The sequence below is a fragment of the Beta vulgaris genome, chromosome 6 (assembly GCF_026745355.1).
Source record: "Beta vulgaris subsp. vulgaris cultivar EL10 chromosome 6, EL10.2, whole genome shotgun sequence".
Taxonomy (NCBI): Eukaryota; Viridiplantae; Streptophyta; class Magnoliopsida; order Caryophyllales; family Amaranthaceae; genus Beta; species Beta vulgaris.
Window position 1 is genome coordinate 20,874,875 of NC_079207.1, and position 22,764 is coordinate 20,897,638.

Sequence of the window (22,764 nt, forward strand, 5' to 3'; positions counted from 1 at the left end):
CAACTCTCCCTATATAGTTGCATATATCTATAACAACTTATTCCTTTACTAAGGTAGTCATTACCTGGCTGGCCTTATGATTGAAAGTAGGATTCCTTTAGTAAGGTTTCCTATTTTTGGTCACTTGACTCCACAATAGTGTGAACCGACCAAAAGTCGTTTTGTTCTATAACATAGAACCTATAGGACTTGCTATGAGCAGCATATCCTATAAAGATGCATTCAACTCCTCTTTCACCTAACTTTTTACGTTTAGGTTCCGGCACTTTCACTATTGCCCTACATCCCCAAACTCTAATGTAACTTAGATTTGGTTTTCTTTTGTACCATAATTCATAAGGGGTTACTTTGTTCTTTTTCATAGGAACACGATTCAAAATGTAACAAGCGTTAAAACCGCTTCACCCCAAAAACCATCACTCAAACCCGAGTAGGATAACATAGAATTTACCATTTCTTGTAAAGTTCTATCTTTCTTTCCGCTATACCATTTTGTTGTGGTGTATAAGCGCGGTTGTTTCATGTATTATTCCTAAAGCTTGGAAATAACTAGGATTATGAAATTCACCACCTCTATCGGTTCTAAACCGTTTAACCTTGTCACTTAGTTGCAATTCTACTTCATTTTTATAGATCTCAAATTTTTAGGGCTTCATCTTTAGTAGACAATAGATATACATAACAAAATCGTGAATGATCATCAATAAAGGTTATTATATATTTTTTTGTTTCCTAAAGAAGGTGTACTATGAAAATCACAAAGATCACTATGTACTAAATCAAGCAATTTAGTATCTCTTTCCACATTATTAGGGAAAGAACACCTAGTTATTTTGGTAAGCATGCATGTTCTCACTTCTCAATACTTGGATCAAAAGAAGGAATTAAATCATCCTTAGCCATAGAATATAATTTTCTATAATTAACATGACCAAGTCTTAAATGCCAAAAGAAGAATTATCATTAATAACACACACATTGTTACTAAAGCATTTGAAATGCTAAGTTTAAACATACCATTACACAAATAACCAAGTCCAACAAACAAACCACCCTTAGATAATTAAATTTGTCCGACTCAAAAACCATTTTAAAACCTATTCGATTCAAGATAGCTCCGAACACTAGATTACGCCTAAGTTCCGGAGCAAATACAACATCTCTTAACACTAGAGATTTCCGGAACTAAAGACCAACTCTACTTGTCCTACACCAAGAACTTGAGCTGTAGAGTCATTCCCATGTATAGAACTTCTCCTTTCCACCTCCTTGAAGGTTTTGAATGAAGAGCTCCTTGCATACATGCCTTGAAGCTCCTGAATCGATATACCATGAACAATCATCTTGTACACAAAAGATTTCAGAAATCATACACATATAATTCAAACTCGAACTATATGAAAGTTGTGACAAGTACCTTGTTTGGCTTGGGATTGGCTAGACTCGCCTTTCCCTCCACCTTGCTCATTCTTTTTGCTCATTTCTCTTCCAAGGAAGCAATCCTTTTGAAGTGTCCGGGCTTGCCACACTCCCAACAACCACGTTGTTGACAACCCACCATTCTTAGGCTTCTTAAAGTTGTTGCCTTTGGTGAAATTATTAGCCCTCTCTCTTAGGATTTGAGTCATTGAACTTTCCATCCTCCACCAGTTAATGGTAGAAGAATTAGGATTTACCTCCTTTTGTCCATCTTGAACCCGAATGCCCTCTTCAATCCGAAGATGAGCACCCAATTGTTCCACATTTATATCATCTTTCCTATGTTTAAGAGTATTTCTAACATCCTTCCAACTTGGTGGTAATTTGTCAATTATTGAAGAAACAAGAAACGTTTCATCCATACTAATATTGTGTTGTTTAAAACTTCCTAAAATTCTTTGGATTTCATGGAATTGTTCCATCACAGGCCTGTTTCATTCATCTTAAAGTTATTAAAATTCTAACTAAGAACTTCTTACTAGATGCATCTTCGGCCATGTATTTTGACTCAAGGTCATCCCAAAGATTTTAGCGGATTCATAAATTGATAAACATCAAAAAAGTGTCAGACATACCGTTTAAATGTGACCACGCATATATAATCAGTTCTCCCACTTGTTCCTTCTCCTTGAGGCCTCCAAAGTTTCATCTTCCACAAACTCGGGTTTTGGAGTACTCAAAACATATGCCACCGAAAGAGAAGTGAGAAGAAATGCATCTTCTTTTGCCATCTACGGAACCCACACCTCAAATTTGTCAAGTTTCTGAAAATTCGAAGTCATCTCACGTACCGTAGCCATCTTCAAGTAATATCGCTTTTGGATTGTTAGAGAAGTATAAGGGTGACAAAGATGATTATGGATGAACTTTGAATCTTCTAGGCGTGTGTAGACACTTTTCCAAAAGCGATATTCCGACCCTATACGAAGCACGGGTTGCACGGAATTCACCTCCGAGATACAAAGAAGAACAACAAGAGTCACGCTTGTATAAATCTTGTCAAAACTGAGAACAAGTTTATTATGATTTTTTGTTTGATGATCAATCTAAAGAAATACTTGAGAGAGAGTGCTTTGAGAGAGAATAATAATCAGTCCCTCTTCATCTGTGGTGAAATGCCACTCTTATACACGCAAAACAAGAGAAACCGTAAAAAACCGCTCATAGTGCACAAAAACACGAGGAAGCAGTAGCCTGTTGCGAGTCGCGAGCCGCGACAGTGGTCGCTAGTTGCGATGACGTCTCTGCCCAGCCTCGTGTGTTCTCTTGTTTTCTTCGAGTCGCGAGCGAGCATATCACTGCCTTTCAACTCTTATTGTTTTCTCTTGTTTTCTTCATTAATTCAACTCTTATTGTTTACTATACCATAAACAACCTACGTGCATACTTAACGTAACTTGAATAACGACACCATAACCAAGTAATTCAAGTTATACGTTACATGAATTCAATCAACGAAATACTCTAAATTATCAACAAATTTAATAATGTTACAATTAAGATGAAACTTACAAATAACTTAAATGTTACAATAATAAAGGACCGGAGTAAGTACACGATCATTCAACTATGGATTTTCAAAGAACATTAAGATGTTCGTCTTTTCTTCAAATATAGTCTCCGACTTAGTTTATTTCTTGCTAATGCACTGCTAATCATTCATATAAAAAATGGGCAACCTATTTCCTAGAGGACAATAGGACAATAGGACAATAGGGAGGATCTGCTATATTTCGAAAAAAGCTAAAACATTTTATAGGACGGCTAAAATCCTATATGTTAGATATTGAAATATAGAATATGGGTTTTTATGAGAAATTTAAAAATGTATTGTATGTCGAATCTACCATTTTATCGATATTTTAAGTCAAAATATCTAACCGTTAGATGACTGTTTCTCAGAATATCACAGTATGATATGGTTGTCAGATGATAATGGCAAAATACAAAGATGCCAAAGACAGCAAAGTCATTCCTTCATGTGCATTGGCACTTTGTATTTACAATTTTACCAGACTAGACAGAGCAAACTGGACCCAAATAGTAAAAGCTTGTGGTTAAATGTCGAAGCCAGATTTCGGATCCTGAAAATTTGTAGGGCCCTATAGATATCCTTTGCTACCAGATCTTTTTGTGGGCTTGTGGAATCTCAAAATTAAAGAAAAAAGAAATATCTACTACACAGTTGTTTTTCTTTTCTTCCTCCCAAGGAGGGAGAAAGATTCTAAGGGAGTGCTTATGCTTATAGAGTAGAAACTAGAAATTGCAACTCAAATCCAACTGTATGACTTAACCCAACATGTATGGACCATTTGTCTCCCCTCTGAAAAGGCATCTCAATTTTTCTCTGATTTTTGCTTTTATTGTTCTTGTCAATGTTCCCAGTTTTTTCCTGGAATCGTTAGCCCTCAACTAGATCTCATCTTTAGAACAATAGTATAGAAAACTAGTAAAGGATATAGATACCAATTGTGAATACAGATTTCACTTTTGGGTTTTTATAGTGTGTGTGTTTGTAATTTATCAATAATCAATGTCTTAGACATTCCGAAATTATTAAGTATAAATAGTATTTATATTATTAAGATAATAAATTTAATTATTTTATTAATCGTATTTTCTTGTTATAGAATAAATATGATTAATAGGATAATATTGATTGAACATATAACTAAAATATATTAATCATGTGAGGTCACACATTATAGTATAAGTTCAACAAAATAACACTAGGCCCATATATAGAGGCCTTGAGTGGGCCGGTCATAAAGAGACTAGTAGGAGAATTGGTTCTCTGCATTGGGTTAAGATTCTTTTTTTTTTTTTTTTTTTTTGATCCATATGAGCCACGAAGGCGGTACAAAGTACAAAGAAGGGGAGGGGGGATTCGAACCTGTGACCTATCGTCCACAGTACCTCAATTTTAACCACTAGGCCAAGCTAAGATTCTTTTATTATAAATATAATATAATATCAGGGATTAGACAATCAATTTATTAAGCAGTTTCTTTTCATAAAAGATAGGGTTTGAGAAATCATAATCTACTTTCCCCCGAACCGGCGCCTATACCATCAAAAGCAAAGGAATTTCTTCTCTTCTGTTCTAGCAAACATTGGTGTTCATTTGGTGCTCGTGGACTGATGGTTTTATTAAAGAAATAATGTTTTTGGAAACAAAAAATCCGATTTACTTTTTTGAGCATAAATCCAAAATTTCTTATAAAGAAAATTTGTGATTAATTGTGATTAATACCATTTTAAATAATTAATTCAATTAAGATAATAATGTTTCCTAAATGATTTATAACTTAAATTTGTTAAGTTTTATAATAATTATGGAAAATTTTAATTATTTGCTTATTAATTGTAGTAAGTAAATACTCTGTATTTATTTTATTTTGATATTATAAATGCATGTATATTTACTGTAATATGTATTATGATATTATATTTTGCATGTTATGATTAGTATGACCCAGGTAGGATAGTAAATACGATGTGCAAATCGTTATATTTGAATGTAAATCAAATACGATTTGCAAATCGTTTGTATTCTTGTAACTTTAAATTATTGTTATCTATTTAATTCAAATTATATAATCAAAGTATGAGGATCCAAGGAGTTTCAAGGATGGTGATCCATTGATATTCAAACAAAGATTCCTGAAGATTAGTTATTTTCCTAAGTTTAGCGGACACACTAGATTATTTTAATTATTGTTTTCATTAGTTTCTTGCATTTCATTTATTTAAATGCTTGCTTCTAAGTTTTTTGTGTGGTTAATTGATTCATATGTTCACTATTAATTGACCATATCAGTAAACTTAGGTCCTCAAAAGTAATATTGAGTTTCAATTATTTTTCCAAATAACACCTATAACGCCTTAGATAGTGAGTAATAGGTTATGCTAAAGCAGGTGTTGCGCAATTTACTTGTGAATAGTAGGGTGGATTTTTGAAACTTATATGTTAATGATTGGTTTTACTCAACAAAATCATCAAAAGACAAAGTTTTGGATTTTGAAGTTAAGAGATAGGAGTAAACAAAAGAGTTGGTAACTTATTGTCTACCAATAATTATAATTACTTATAATTAGTAAAGTGTTTACTTACCTCAACTACTATAAATTGAAGGCAGGGCCAAAGTCTGTTTGATTGTAGTGGGAGGAAATCTTGATCATTTCTTTATTCAATAGGAGACTTTCATTTTGAATAAAGGATAACAATTAATTAAATTTTGTTTTATTGTTGCTTTCTTTGTATATAAACATTGCTTGAATCTTGTTTTATAATTTGTTGTAGTAATCTTGTCGAGTAAATACAACAACAACACAATATGCCAACAATTCTACTTGTAATTTGCGCTCTGTCATTTAAAAGAACAAATTGAATGTTGAACATTACACTGCATGTGCAAGGGATATGTCAATCGTTCTTAGAACTGAAAAGTTAAACAACTTTCACATGCAAGGAGAGGAAGCAACAATGCAAGAGACGCATGAAATGCTAACTCATACCGAGCGAAACATCCTTAGCAAGCCAGGAAAAGAACATAAGGATGTTTCTATGGTTAGTAAAGGGCAATCACTAATAAGAGTACCGGGATTGCTATTAAGAAGCACGAAAGCAAACATTTTGCTAAGTATGAGACTTCTGAAAAGCAAAAGACTACACCAAAAACTAAAAGTTCCTGATGAGCACTATTGTTACACCTGGAACACGATTGGTCATTGGAAGAGTAGTTGCCCCAAGTATCTAAAGGATCAAAAGAGGAGTTTCTAATTCATATAATGTATGTTATAGAAGTTAACTTATAACAAGTTCTGCTTCTTGGGTATTTGATATCGCTTATGGCTCACACATTATTTATAATATGCAAGGCCTCAAAAGAAATAGAACATTAGGAAATGAAGTAGATCTTCGTGTTGGAATGGAGCACGAGTTGCTACATTGATAGTGGGAGTATATAGTCTACTTTTACCTTCATGATTAGTTTTAGAACTTAATAATTGTTATTATTGATCCTGCTATCACAATGAGCATTATATCGAATCCTATTTTAGATTTCGAAGATTATTCATTTAAAATAAATAACAATTGTTCTTCTATAAATTTGAATGATATGTTCTATGGGTCTGCTAAGTTATCAAATGGTTTATATGTGATAGACTTAGAAACCCACATCTATAACATAGACAAGAATAAACATAAAACAAATGATTCAAACCCTACATACATATGAGATTGTTAATTGGGCCACATAAGGTCAAAGCGTATTGAGAAGCTTCATGAAGATGGAGTTCTCAAATCATTAGATTTTGAATCATTTGATGTATGTGAGTTTTGCTTGATGGGGAAAATGACAAAGTCACCTTTTACAGGTTCAAGTGAGAGGGGCAATGATCTTTTAGCCCTTATACATACTAATGTGTGTGGACCTATGAGTACTTTGGCTAGGGGAGGGTATAATTACCTCATCACTTTTACTAATAATTTGATCATATTTGGATTTGTTTACCTCATGCGGCATAAGTCGAAATTCTTTTAAAAATTTAAGTAATTCTAGAATGAAGTACATAACTAACTTGGGAAAAAAACTAAGGCAATGCGATCAGATTGTGGTGGTGAATATTTATTTCAAAAGTTTGGCGGTCATTTGAAAGATTGTGTCATCCTTTCACAATGGACCCCACCAAGAACACCACAATTAAATAACGTTTCTTAAAGAAGGAACCAAACTCTACTTCATAAGTTCATATGGTTCGATCCATGATGAGTCTTGCTGATCTTCCTATTTTATTATGGGGATTTGCGCTTGAAACAACGACATTCACACTTAACATAGTACCATCCAAAGCAGTGTAAAGGACACCATGTGAAATATGGACTGGAAACGTTTCCAAAACGTTTACTCTCTGATTAGCTTCACCCAAATCCGATAAGTTTATCTTTTTGGGTTACCCAAAAGATACTAAGAGTACTATATCTACAACGAAAGCAAAAACAAAGTTTTTGTTGCTCGTAATGGTGTCTTTCTACAAAAGAGTTTATTTCCAGAGAAAACAGGGGGGGGGGGAAATGCATATTAAGAAATTCAAGATGAGTAATAAATAGATGAGATTAAAACCTCATCTGGCGATGCATTTAATTCACGTACCTTCTACAATCCCACTTGGAGATACTCTATGCGAAGCCACTTAAAATAATAAGGTAGAAACTTCGTCTATTGTTCCCCAACGTATGAAATAAGGATTTTAGAATCAGAAGAACCTACTAGCTACAAAGATACTTTTTAGAGTCAAGACTCCGAAAGATGGCTTAAGGTCATGAACTCTGAAATGGATTCCATGGATGAAAATCAAGTATGGGACTTGGTTGATTTTCTAGATGGTGTAAAAACCATTAGATGCAATTGGATTTTCAAGTTGAAAACAGATCAGGACTAGTGTTTTCAAATCAAGGTCGGTGGCGAAAGATTTTAAACAAATTCATCGTATTGACTATGATGAAACCCTCTAAGCAGTAGCCATACTGAAGTCCATTAGGATAATCCTTGCGATTGCTGCCTTTCATGACTATAAAATATGACAAATGGAAGTCTAAACCACTTTCTTAAATAGGTCCTTGAAATAGGATGAGTACATGACACAACCAAGGTTTTGAAGATCCAGAAAATCCAGGGAGGGAATGCAAGCTTAAGAAGTCCAATTATGGACTAAAGCAAGCATTAAGGAGTTGGAACCTCGAATTTGATGAGGTAGTCAAGAAATTTGGCTTTCTAAATATTGAAGAGGAATCGTATGTATACAGGAAGTTAAGTGGGAATAGTTTTACTATTCTGGTCTTATGTGTGGATGAAGTACTTCTTATAGGAAATCATAAAACCATCTTTGAGTCAGTCAAGCAATGACTTAAAAACTGTTTCTCTGTGAAAGATCTAAGAGAGGTAGAGTACATATTGGGAACAAAGATCTATAGAGATAGATCGAAAAGACTGATTGAACTTAGTCAAGAGACTTAGGCTATGTTTAGTGCACCTGAAATTTTCTGATCTGATCTGATCTGATATGAACTGATCTGATTTACAAGATCTTATCTTTTATAAAATATATTTATTACTATTATATTATTACTTTGTAATTCATTATTATGCAATACTCCCTCCGTCCCATAATATAGTGCCTATTTCATTTTTGATGGGTCAAACTTTAAAATCTTTGACCAAATATTCTCATTTGTATATATAAAAAAACATATTCATGTGGGATCTTGTTAGATTCGTCTCAATGTGTAGTTTAATAATATCAACTTTTTATATTTTTTATTAATACGGAATTGAAGATATTAAAGGTCAAAGTTACGTCTTGAAGACCGTGTAAAAAAGAAACAAGCACTATATTATGGGACGGAGGGAGTACATTATAAGATCTTATTGGTAGTATTACTATTATTATCATTTTATTTCTATCACAACTTTTACATAAATTTTATTAATAATAATAATAATTATTATTATTATCATTATTATAATAACAACAACAATAATTATATTAATGATAATAATAATTACAAAAAATAATTATATAACCCAAGTCATTAATTTATAATAGCACATATAAAATGTTTCACACTTTCCCTTAAAAAAATGTTTCACACTTGAGAAGTCGGTAGACTCAACTCGTTTTTTTTTTCATATAAAATTAAATAAGATATACAAACAACTATGACTTGCGCAAGAAAGAAATGGATAGCGTGCAACTTCAAATAGCTAGAGAGATTTGAAATTCGGTAGGAAGAGGTATAACAGATCTAAATTTATAATTTGTGTATATCTCGCACTTAGCTTATTTCAAAATGTAATCCGAACATAATTAGTAGTTTTGTTGTCATGAATTTGAGCTATCATATTTTATATATTTCTTATTTTTGCGCCAATCTTATGTTATTAACACATGGCTTTTAATTTTCTATTATTTAATAACAACAAAATAACTTAAAATAATGATAACAATGACATTTATAATGATAAAGACGAGATTAATAATAATTACCAATATTAATGATTAATAAGTACAACAAGAACAATAATAATCCTTTTGAACAAATGTACTAGTAAATAATAGTATTAATAGTAATAATGACTTTTTAAATATAAGCATGATATGATCTGATATGATATGATCTAATCTTATTTTTTGTGATATGATATGATCTGATTTGATCTGAAATAAGCAAAAATAAGGTGAACTGAACATAGCCTTATATTGATAAGGTTCTTGCAAGGTTTAAGCTATAAAACTCCAAAAGAGGTTTCATTCCCATGCAACATGGCATAACACTTGGTAAGCAAGACTCAATGTCCTTCGAAACCTGATGAGGTCAAGCGTATGGGTAATGTTCCATATGCTTTTACATTAGGATCCATTATGTATGCCATGATATGCACTCGACTGGATATTGCATATGCAACATATACTAGTCAAATCCAGGAGATGCGCACTGGATTGCAGCGAAAAACATCCTTGACTACTTGCGAAAGACTAAGGATATTTTTTTGGTTTATAGTGGAGATGATGAGTTGGTTGTTACTGGATACACCAATTCAAGCTACTAGAATGACAAAGATGTTTCTCGATCCCAATCTGATTTCATATTTTGTCTCAATGGAGAGTCGTAAGCTGGAAGAGCTTTAAGTGGAGTACTATTGCGGACTCTACAATAGAGGTTGAGTATATTGCACCAGCAGATGCAACAAAGGAAGTTGTTTGGATAAAAAAGTTCATTAGTGAACTTGGTGTAGTTCATAACATTGAGAATGGCATTGAGTTGTATTGTGATAACAATGGTGCCATTGGTCAATCTAAGGAACGAAGATCGCCTTAAAGGTCTAACCATTTGCTCAGTTGATTCAATCTTATTCGAGAGATCGTTGGAAGAGACGATGTGAAAGTTAGAGAGGTTCATACTGAGGGTAATGTAGCGTATCCTTTGACTAAACCGCTTGCTCAACCTAAGCATGAGTGCCATGTTAAGTATATGGGTTTAAGCATATGTGAGAATGACTTTAGGTTATTTACTTCATGTTTACAATTATGAAGACATTTATTACGTTTTGAATGTTTATCAAAAGAATTTTTTTTTTTATTTAATTGTTTGATTTAGTATTAAATAAAATGTCCAAATAATTTGTTTTTTCAAATAGGATTATCAAAGACGTTTTGATAATGGAACCTTATAAAGTGAACTAAAATCATAATTTTGTTAAAGTTCTCAGTCTAAATACTAAAATGGACATAAGTGATTTATTTAAATAATAGTGTACAATTAATTTATAGCACAATTCCATGGGCTTTGGAGACATAAAGATGTCTAATTGATTATATGAATTTAAATTTGATACATTGTGACTTTTTCTTCTCTTCCGTTCTAGCAAACATTGGTGTTCAATTGGTGCTCGTGGACTGATAAGAGGGGCAACACTTAGTGGTCTCAGATCTTCAAACCTTGCATATAAAAAGGAAATCAAGCTACAAAGGTTTACATCTAAATCCTATTGAATGATTCATGTATTTGATTATGTTGCGATCCTATGATAGATGCATATTATGTTCGTACACAATGGTGTGTAGAAAAAAGAATTTTGAGATTTAGAGGATGGGATTAGAAACCTATAGAGTAGGAATTCTCGATTGGCCATCAAAAGAAATAGATTGAGAATAAACAATAAATTTATGTTTTTATAAGTTGTGTATCGAGTGCATAGTTTAACAAACTTTTTTATATTTGCTCAACTAGATCGAGTTAGCTACCTATTAAGTACCTAAACTACACTTCTTTTTTCCATTAATGACCTAAATTATGCATTTGTTCCACTAAAAAGGATTAGAAAACAATGTCGTCTAACATAATGACGGACTTTAGTAAAATTAATAAAGTGTAGAATAAAAAACAAAAAAAAACCTTCTCACTATAGGTGGGTAGGTGAAATAGATTCGCAACCATTCACATCTTCCTCCCTCATTTATACTATCATTTATAGAGGGGAACGACTGTCCATAGGAAAAATCATGAACAAATTCATCACTTTACAATAATGGTAGCAATTCGTCCTAAAATCAGCGATTGTTTGGTATATAACATATTATGTAGGCCATGAAAATTCACATGATTTTCTGATTTGGGTAGTTGTTTGGTTGACAGGAAGTGGGAAAATTAGGACAATGCAAGTTATTAGGAAATTGAAATTACCACATAACGTGATAATTTATTCATCCACCCCCATTGGTTATTAAGAATTCTTGTTTGGGTATGAAGTAGTAGACGTCAAGGGTTTGACGGCTTTCCGAGGATGGATAGGCTTGGCGACAACTATTTCATACTCGAAACAATTGGCGCTAGAAGTAGTAAATGGACCCCGGTGCTACCAGTCTTGTTGTTCCGGACGACAATCCTATCAAATCTAAGTATGACGGTCACATGAATGATTCTGATCCTTTTTACTTACAAGACGAAGATCCCGAATCACTTGAACCTGATCCCATACTTGACAGGTCCAAACCAAAGACACCATCCTCAAACATTGCTCAATTCACCCAGAGCAAATCCAAGCTGCCAGAGCAGTATGATGTCATAGCCAATCAAATTAATAGCTTGCCAAGTAAATGCCTTGGACAATTCATTGGTCGTGTCGAGATGGCAACCCACTGATCAGGATAAAGCCTTTCTCTCAAGACAAGCCTCGTTTGGAGAGAAAAATGGCGGAAGCAGGGTATAATGAAGAAAAACTCCAGACAACGGAAGATGGCGACACTGACAAGTATACTGAACCCACTTATGATGAAAGAGGAATACTTGCCAGCATGATAGGGTATTTAGTACCTACTCAGGATGACAACACGCTCCCATCACACCCAGAGGATTGCCTTTCACGCAGGAAATCTTCAAAGAACCCATGCAGCGCATTAAGATGCCATCATGCAAATATGACGACACAACATACCCAGTGGATCACCTGTCGGCATATGAGGGGCATATACATTTGTAAACCCAATTTGACTCCATATGGTGCAAAGCTTTCTCAGCTACCTTGTCGGGTATAGCTCAGACTTGGTTCAGAAGTCTACCACCAGCATCTATCACTAACTTTTACTAGTTGTTGGTGGAGTTCCAAACACAATTTGTAAGTAATAGAAGGCAAAAGATCCACTACAAGAAAAAAAGGTTATAGCAACGTATCTATAGCAACGTTTTTATAAGCGTTGCGTTAAGCTAGTTGTTGCAGCGCTTTTTAATTTAATAATTTCATAGTTTTTAAAATTGATAGTTTCCATAAACAACTACAGCAAAGCTTATAACTTTATTAGAAAACTAAGCATTCTATAGCAGCGCTACCTCAAATATTGAAAGAACGCGCTCTTTTTTTTTTGGTTCCCTCTACTCTCAACTCTAATGAGAAACCCTCAACTCTCACAAGCTTAATCACGCACGACTAAAACGGTTCTCTCTGTCTCTGTAAACGCACGACTGAAATTCTGGAATTCTGAAATTCTCTCTGTCTCTCACTCTCAATTCTTGAATTCTTCACGGTTGATTATTGGAATTCTTCACACTTGATTATTGGATTCCTTACCTGGCGACTGGGCGAAGATCTTGTGTTAGGGTTTTTCCGAAATTAGCTTAATTAAACAAGGTTAGTAATTTTCATTCATTGTTAGTTATTCGTCACCGTTAATTATTGTTGCTGCATGTTTGTATCTGATTCACCAAATGGTTTCTTTTGTAATCTTGAATTACGGCAAACCATGCTCTACGTTTGTTTATGCCGAAATTGCTTTCGGTTCTTTCTATTAAAATTGTTGTATGTTATATTATTGAATTATGCGCTTTCGGTTCTTGTATCTCCATAACTACCGATAATCTGAGTGCATCTAGTGCAATCATATCATCCTATTGTTTACAGTTTCCATTTGAGTAGAATTAATTCAATGGTTCTTAGCAAACCTTTCTACTATCGTTTTATGCAGCATTACTGCAGTGTTGATGTAAAATAATATAGCTTTGTGGTTGGATTTAACATATGTGTCAGTAAAATGCTGCTAGAAATCAAGGCTAGAGGCGTTTCTGCTTAAGATAAAGATCCCATTGATGTTTCATGGTTAATTGTGGTGACTTTCATAAACTGAAGAATTCATAGTATGATAAACAAGTATAGGTTAGTCTCACTATAGAAGCAAAATACATAGAGGAATGGGCAAGAGAGAATTGGAATTATACATGTTCTGGAAAAGTGTAAAATCAGTAACAGTTAGTGAGCAGAAAATTGAATTATACATGCTGGTCATCCTTTGACTCTGAAATATCAGCTATAATGTATAGGACTTGGAATTATACAAAACCTGGAATCTGAATTATACAAAACATCATAATCGTACAAAACTAATTAGAATAGGACTTGGAATCTGAAGCCATAATGTATCAGCTAGTGTATTAACAATGCATAATAGGACAAATACCGTGCAAAGACGCAGCTTGCGAGATGCATAACTATTCACCTTCTTTATGTTCCCATTTACCTCTCCCTTAAAATTAATCTCCACTCTTTTTATGTAGTTTTCTTTGAACTCTCTTATTCCCTCCCTCATGTTTTATGGTGCCTATTATATTTTTTGATGTCTTTAATTAGCTCAAATTGGACAATAGATGTAAATTTTAGCTTGTGTGATCTTTTTTGACATTCGCTTATAATAACTACCTCTAAATATTGCCGTACATCTTCACCACCATGATATGAATATATTTGTACAATGTGCCTCGAGTATGAAACCCCTGTCGCACAAATAAAAGAAGTTACAGATAAATATAAAAGAAAAGGATCCAAGATCCATAAAACCATCAAAGACCATTTAACCATGACATTCGAGATGGATGAGCTTGCCATGGCTATGCAAGCACTAGCAAAGTCACGAACTGAGGAAAAGGAAAGCTTGGCTAGACTAAGGGAGACGTTTAAAGAAATGAATGATTTGGTTCAAAAACTTCTAGAGAGATTGATTTTTGTGTTTAAACTTATTCTTTGATTTTGTGCTTGTATGCTTACAATTGAAAACCATTAATAACTTTTCAGGAGTGATTAGTTCTTAGTGTTAAACAGCTTAATTTCAGGAGTGATTTTAAGGGTGTTTAGAGTCTTTAATCAAGGTTCAGGAGTGTTCTTGATTAAATTCATATCTTGGTTCGAGTTTCTCATAAGTTGTTCGAAATCTTGGAAGTAAAACTTAGATTATTAGACTTCATAGTTTAATAATCATATCAAGTGGTATCAAGAGCAAAGGTGACACATCCTTGGAAGGGCCGAAATTTTTTGCCTACTAGGGGGAGTATTGTCACAAAGAAGGATTTAAATCTAGAGCTTGCAGATTCATGATAAGAGTATTGTTTCTCTAAGGCTCACCAAACAAGGATCCATCAGGGCTCCAAATTACACGGTTAACAGAAACAGTAGGATCTTTGACTAAAGCTGCCCATGAACCATACAAAGGGGACAAAAAGATCACATCAGAACAAGAAGCCAGACAACAACAGTTTATGTCTGAACTGTATTAATCCTACAAGCACCAATAACTATATAGTAATAATGATTGCTACGTGCAATGCAAATCATAGAAAGCATACCTGCAGAGGCATTGAACATGTACTAAGATCCCAGACCTTGAAGTTCTGCAAAACCAGCCTTTCCCGGGAGCCAATTTCCCATAATGCTATGTCTCCAACATTTGTATCAACTGAAAGACAAATTTCAGAGCAGTTAGAAGTCAATTGTTCAAACAGAACATCTAAAGAGAAGGAAAACATACATCATAATGCATATGTATATATATAGGGTCAAATGAGAAGGATGAGAAGGATTTATCATAAGCATAGAAAGCATATAGGGTCATGTTGCCACTGGTACAAAGCATTATGTTATTGTTTCCATGTTTTTTCCAAGTTCATAAATATTTTATTAATTATTGTTACTTTCATTATTAGTACTTTGTCTTTAATATTAGTACTTGTATGTTAATTTGTTTATGTTATTTACTTATCTTTTTGGGTGTATAGTTGTCATTTCATTGATGGATCAAAACGGGATGAACTGCTCTAGAGAATCTGAGGAATTTAAAAGTGGTTTAAATGCTTTTCTTGACGATTCTTTTGCCAACGTTGCTATTGAGGGACAAATTTTATGTCCTTGCAAAAGGTGTTGTAGGCGTTTTTGCTATTCAAGGGATGAAATATATGATCATGTGATTGTTAATGGATTTGTGAAAGGATTTAAGGATTGGGTCATAAATAAGGAAGCATCTTCTTCTACATGTAAGGACAACATCAATACAAATGAAAGTTATTGTGATAATAGTTTTGATGATATTGATGGATTATTGCAAGATACTTTTAGAGATATGAATGAAGGGTTAAATGTAGGTGAAGAGAATGCAAATGGGCCAAATGAAGAGGCTAGAAAGTTTTATAAGTTGGTAGAAGAAGGAAAGCAAGAGTTATATCCTGGTTGTAAAACTTTCTCTAAGTTGTCTTTCCTTATTCGCTTATATCTTTTCAAGTGTCTTAATGGTATAAGCAATGTGGCCTTTGGTGATCTATTAGAGTTGTTGAGAGAGGCATTTCCTATGGCTCAATTTCCTAAATCTTTTGATGAATCTAAGAATATTGTGAGGAATTTAGGTCTTGACTATAAAAAAATACATGCTTGCCCCAATGATTGTATTCTTTATAGAAAAGAACTTGAAGGAGATAATATATGTCCTAAGTGTGAAACATCAAGGTGGAAGTCTGATAAAATCCCTGCAAAAGTTTTAAGGTATTTTCCTTTGAAACCTAGACTCCAAAGATTATATATGTGTTCTAAGACGGCTGAATTAATGATTTGGCATGACAAAAAAAGAACACAAGATGAGTACATTAGGCATCTAGCAGATGGCCAGTCTTGGAAGGACTTTGATTCTTCACATCGAACCTTTGCGATCGATCCACGAAATGTTCGGTTGGCTCTTGCTAGCGATGGATTCAACCCATTTCAGACTATGAGCGTTGCTCATAGCACATGGCCCGTCGTGTTAATTAATTATAATCTTCCACCATGGTTGTCAATGAAACCTGAATATTTCATGTTATCTTTGTTAATTCCTGGGCCTAAGTCGCCTGGAAATGACATAGACGTCTATTTGCAACCTTTAATTGATGAGTTGAAGGAATTGTGGGAAGATGGGGTGGAGACCTATGATGCTTTTAAGAAGCAGACATTCCAGTTACATGCCGCTTTACTAGGTACGATAAATGATTTTCCAGCATATTCTATGTTGTCTGGATGGGCCACTAAAGGAAATTATGCATGTCCAAGCTGTAACCATGATGTAAGACCTCATTACTTAGATCACAGTGGAAAGAATTGTTATATGGACCATCGAAGGCTTCTTGATATGGGCCATCCTTGGCGAAACGATAAAAAATCATTTAATGGAGAAGTGGAGGATAGAGTTGCACCTTCTCCTTTATGGGGTACTGATCTGCTAAATGAATTGAAAGACTTTGTAAATGATTTTGGAAAGAGAAAAAAAGGACTTAGTAAAGGTAAATGGAAAAAGAAGTCTGTCTTCCTGGAATTGCAATCTTGGGCTAATATTAAATATCGTCACAATCTTGATGTCATGCATATTGAGAAGAATTTCTTTGATAATATCATCAACACGCTCTTGGACGTTCCAGGAAAGACAAAGGACCACATTAAGGCACGTCTCGATTTGATGGATCTTAACATAAAACCACATCTCCACCCTTTTCCTTCAGAAGATGGTAAGCGCTTGTTAGTGCCTCCAGCACCTTTTACAATGGGTAATGTGGAAAAGGATTTATTTCTTAAAGTTTTTAAGGACGCAAAGCTCCCTTATGGTTATGCATCGAATATAGCAAGGTGTGTACAAGTTAAAGAACGAAGGTTTACTGGTTACAAAAGCCATGATGCGCATGTCTTGCTACATCACTTGCTGCAAGTTGCTGTCCGAAAGACATTGCCGAAAAGTGTTGTTGTACCTTTAATTAGACTGGGAAACTTCTTTCGTGGCATATGTAGCAAGATTCTTTGCTTCCAAGAGTTAGACAAGTTGGCATATGAAGTTGTTGAAATACATTGTCAATTCGAAATGATATTCCCTCCTGTCTTCTTTGATGTTATGGTTCATTTGCCTAGTCATTTAGTTGATGAAATTAAATATGGTGGACCGGTGCAGTATCGTTGGATGTACTTTGTTGAGAGGTATCTTGGTAAGTTAAAGTCTTATGTCCGTAATAGGAGTCGTCCAGAAGGAAGCATAACTGAAGGCTATATGATAGAAGAATGCTTGACATTTTGTTCTAGATATTTGCATGATGGTGTAAAGACTAGATTGGATAGAAGATGTGCTAGGCAATGTGAAATGAACCAGAGTGAAGATGATTCATCCTTTTTTCCAAAGGTAGGGCATCCTATTGGAGGAAAAAGGACAAGAAACGGAAAAGGATTTTCTTTAGACGTTATAAGTAAGAAGCAAGCACATAGATATATCATCTTCAACTGCAACAATACAGCTATTGAAAAATATATAGAGTAAGTAAAAGTTATGCTTTTTATTTTTTTATTACATTTTATCATTTTACTTATAACATATATCTTCTTTAAATTTCAGAGAACATCAACAGTTAGTAAATAGCCATAGGCGAAAGCGTAGATGGGATGATGCTCAAAGTCATAGCAACGATTTTATTGATTGGTTCCAAGAAAAGGTTCAAAGAGAACAAGTTGATGGCCAATTGTTTTGGTTGGCTAAGGGTCCTAACACTAAGGCTAGGAGGTACATGGGATATTTTGTGAATGGTTATAGGTTTTGCACAAAGGGGCGTGATTCACGTATAAAGACTCAAAATAGTGGAGTCACTTTAATAGCCACGACTTCAAGTTTTGCTAGTTCAAGGGATCAAAATCCCGTGGATGAAGACGTTACCTACTATGGTGTAATAGAAGAAATTATTGAGTTGGATTTTTGGTCTCAATTTAGTGTCGTGTTATTTAAGTGTCAATGGTTTCTTGCAAATGTCGATGAGTTTGGGCTTACATTTGTCAATTTCAAAAAGAAATGTTCTCAAAGTGATCCTTTTGTGTTAGCGTCACAAGTTCATCAGGTTTTTTATGTACAAGATCCACAAGAACATGATATTCACTATGTCATGCAACGGGTTCCAAGAGACTTATTCGACTTCGAGGAAGCAATGAATGAGGAAACCTATTGGGAAGAAGCTATGGATTCTAGTGGTAGTGACATACCGAATGTGGATGCAAGTGATACTTATTCAAGAGCTAGTGGTGAAGTAAGATCGGTGGAAATCACTTACCACGAAGAAGACTTTGAACATGATGATACAGATTGGGATTGGATGCATGCTGATACCGATACTTGACTCATAATTTTTAGAGCTTAAGAATGAGTTTTACACTCTTTTATATGTTGTTTAAATCATTTTTTTTTTTTTACACTTTCTTAGTTCTACTTGACTTTATTAATGCTATTCTATTATAGTTTCTTTTAAATACTATTGGTGTGATTTTGTTTGGTATTTCTTGGTTTCTCATGCTATGGCTCTGCTTTTTCATATCTGGGTAGACACTATTTTGGTGTATTTGAATTTCTCTTGTCTATTTAATGTCGATGATGTGGATACATTAGATTCCCAAGCTACGTACTTTTCTCTATCTTTGTTGCCATGGTGTCTTTTTTCATGCTACTACTTATTTAATGAAGTCGACTTTGTTTCATCTGGATTGTTTTTCTAACCACTACTTAGTTTTCATTATCACCCATTATAATACCGCCCTCTGTTTTTTTTTTTGCAGTTGAGTGAAAAGGTATACAATGGGGAAGAATGGGAACACTCGAACATCAGCTGAAGTACTTCCATATGAGAAAGCAAGGTCTGCGAACATTGAACAAAATGCAAAAAAACTTAAAGAACTTGGGTTAGAGAAGATTGCTCAGCAACTCATGGAAAGAAATAAGATCAAGAAAGGAAAAGAGAAAGTGAATGCTGAAAATGATCAGGACTATACGCCTCATGGTGGTGAAGATGACTCTGATGATGACTTCTTTAACAATACTCGAGAGATGGACGTGGTAACCAGCACTACTGCAGTTGATTCAATATCTAAACCTAAACTGAAGCAGGTTTGGATGCTCGAAAGTGAACACTTCTTTAAGTGCATGTGATATTTATTTATATAAACCATTTAAATTGTGTTCCCTTGTTGTTGTTCCCCTTAATAGAAGGCAAGGACTAGAGAACAACCACATAGAAAAAATAAGAAGCAATCATTGTGCCCATCCTTAGCAATGGAAGATTTCTTAATGATGCAACAATAAATGGATCCAACAGAAGCAGAACGGTTACAACTAGAAGTGCAGAGGCTGGAGCAAGATCAATTAAGATCTAAGCGTTAACTTGCCATCACTGCTCCATCTGGTAGCCAAGAAGAGATTGTTCTCATAGAGAAGCAAGGTATTTTTTTCCTTTGCCATAATAACTCCAAGGCAAATTCTGACATGCCATTTCACAGGTTGAATTAGTATGTTTTTTTTTCTCATGAAGCACATTGTGTTGTTTAAAGCTTTAGTAAGAATTGGTAGATGGGAAATCCGAGATTAGTTGGATGTTTCTTGCAACTAATAGCTGGAACTTTTTTATGCTATTATATGCTCTTTTGATGTGTATGATTTCCAACTGTGTAATAGAATTTTGATATTTTGTTGCTGGAAGAGCAGAAATATTAGATGTTTCTTTATCATTTCCCCTTCCTAACTACAATAATTTGCTAGAACATTGCAACCTTGTTGGTCTCCCTAGGGAAATATCTTATCCACACTTGAGGAAATCTGCTATGCCACTGCCTACATCCGTCCACCATGTTGGAATACTTGTCAGAATCTTCATCACCAAGCACAAGGTCAACAACAATATTTGCAATCAAAATAAATAATAGCATGAATGAAAGAATGTGCCTCCATAATTCATTGTAGAACTAAATTTAAAACATTTTCACAAAGTAAGATACTTACTGATTACCATAATATTCAACGAACTGAACTAATGACCACTAACTAGTTGCATTATTTGTACTTAGCCATTTTTCTATGAGGTTCATAGTTAATAGTTAATACACTCCATATAGATGAACATTCAAAACAAACTTTAATGAATTTAAAAACACAATAATACTATGTTAAGGCTTCCTAAGTAAAGAAGATAAGATGCTTCTTGGGAGGAAGTTGGATACAAGCATTTCATTTCAAATTATGGATTTGGTTTAAATACACTGTTCTATAGTTATGATTTATGTAAAGACATAATTAAGTTAAAACAATCACTTCAGCATTCAACCTCAGAATAAACTAGTGTAATTAAATCTGTACATAAAAACAGTCACTTATTACACAGTTACACTCTTGTTAATGAAGAAATTATTTTGTGAAACTTCTATAAGTCATCAGTTCATCACTACCCAGCCCCTGCACAACACATGACCCAGCCCCTGCCCAGCCCAACCCCCCACCCGCTGCCCAGCCCTACGACCCACCCGCTGCCTAGCACATGCCCCACCCGCTGCCCAGCACATGCCCCACCCCCTGCCCAGCCCAACGCCCCACCCCATGCCCAACCGAACCGCCTCTGCTAGCCCCCCCAAACTATGAAGAAAGAAAGCTGTAATTTTATCCACCTCTATGAGTCAAATTGGTTGATATGATTGCATATTTTATTGATTGATAACTACAATTGTGCTTTCCCTCATCTTAATCGGAAGGATATGATTGATATATATTTATATATATATATATATATATATATATATATATATATGTTTTTTTACTTACAACACGTAGGTCCAAGTAAGAAGGGTCGAGGTCCAACAAATTTATTCGAAGTCCATGCTCGCGAATTGGAAGACCGCGTTGCTATTTACTGTAATGACTTAGGACAACCCATTGGACCTGAAAAGGCGAGGAAGGAGCTTACCAGATTCTTGGGAACCATTGCTCATGATTATAATTGGGTTCCATTGACTTACACAGATTGGCACAAAGTTCCAAATAAAGATAAGATTTGGGAATATGTGAATGTAAGCTCTAGTATGATGTCCTCTTTCTTTTGTATGCTTCTTATTTTCTACTAACGTAAAACTTGAATCTTTTAGAGCAAATATATTCTTCCAGCTGAATCTGAACGTTTGGGTAATGGAGACCCTTGATGCATCATGGCGAGGTTTCAAGTGTCGGCTCAAAAGGGACCACTACTATAAATATGACACTGATGAACAACGATTGGAGCATGCTCCAAAGATGATGCCTCAATCACATTTCAAAATGCTTCTAGCATATTGGGACACTATACATGTAAAGGTAGATTAAAAACGTAATTTATACTAAGAAAATATTTACATTGTTGTTTCTAGCTTAACTTTTCCTCTTTTGTTAGAAAACAAGTCTCCAAAATTCTGAAAATCGCAAAGAACAAGATAGCATGCACACAGTTGGTCCGGTTCCTTTTGCCATGATTTATGACGAGATGGTACTAAATACTTACAATTTTAGCTTAAATAACGTAAATTTTTTTTACAGAAGATGCGTAGCTTATTGTTTTTTTCATTCATACATTTCAGTTGCGGAAAGATGGTGTAGCTTCATCTAAAAGAAAAATGTTTGAGGAAACTCGGCGTCGGAAAGAAGGAAGAACATACAACCGACCATATGATGATACTGATAAGAAAATTGTATATGTTAAGCTTATCATATTCTTTTCCTATCTAAAAATTTATAATATCAATTGTACATTTTTAACAAAGTTTATTTAATTCGTATAGCAAGCTATGAGGCAATTGGAATCATCACAAGATAATCCAAGTAATGAATCTCGTAGAGATCCATACCATGAAGTAATGGGAGATGATCGGCCAGGCCGCGTAAGACTACTAGGTGTAGGTGCTTCCCGCAAGAAGTTGAGCGATAAAAGGACAAGTACTTCTCTCATATTACCTAAGGAGGTCATGGAGTCCATCAAAACTGCAGTAACAGCTGATGTGCAGAAGGATTTGAATGCTGAAAAGGAAGAACTAGCAAGAGAAAAGGAAGCACATGCCACACAAGTTGCTAATATGGAAAGAGTGTCAAAAGAACTTGAACTAGAGGCAACAAAGTTGCAGGAGATGAGAA

General features: G+C 34.5%; 1 protein-coding gene across 1 annotated transcript; it reads left to right on the forward strand.

Moving 5' to 3' along the window:
• The first annotated feature begins 15,594 nt into the window (after positions 1–15,594).
• Positions 15,595–18,967, forward strand: LOC104896251 (uncharacterized). The gene is made up of 2 exons (XM_010682968.2): positions 15,595–18,119; positions 18,199–18,967. The coding sequence occupies exons 1-2, from the start codon at positions 15,595–15,597 to the stop codon at positions 18,965–18,967; spliced, it is 3,294 nt and encodes a 1,097-aa protein (XP_010681270.2).
• Positions 18,968–22,764: the final 3,797 nt, after the last annotated feature.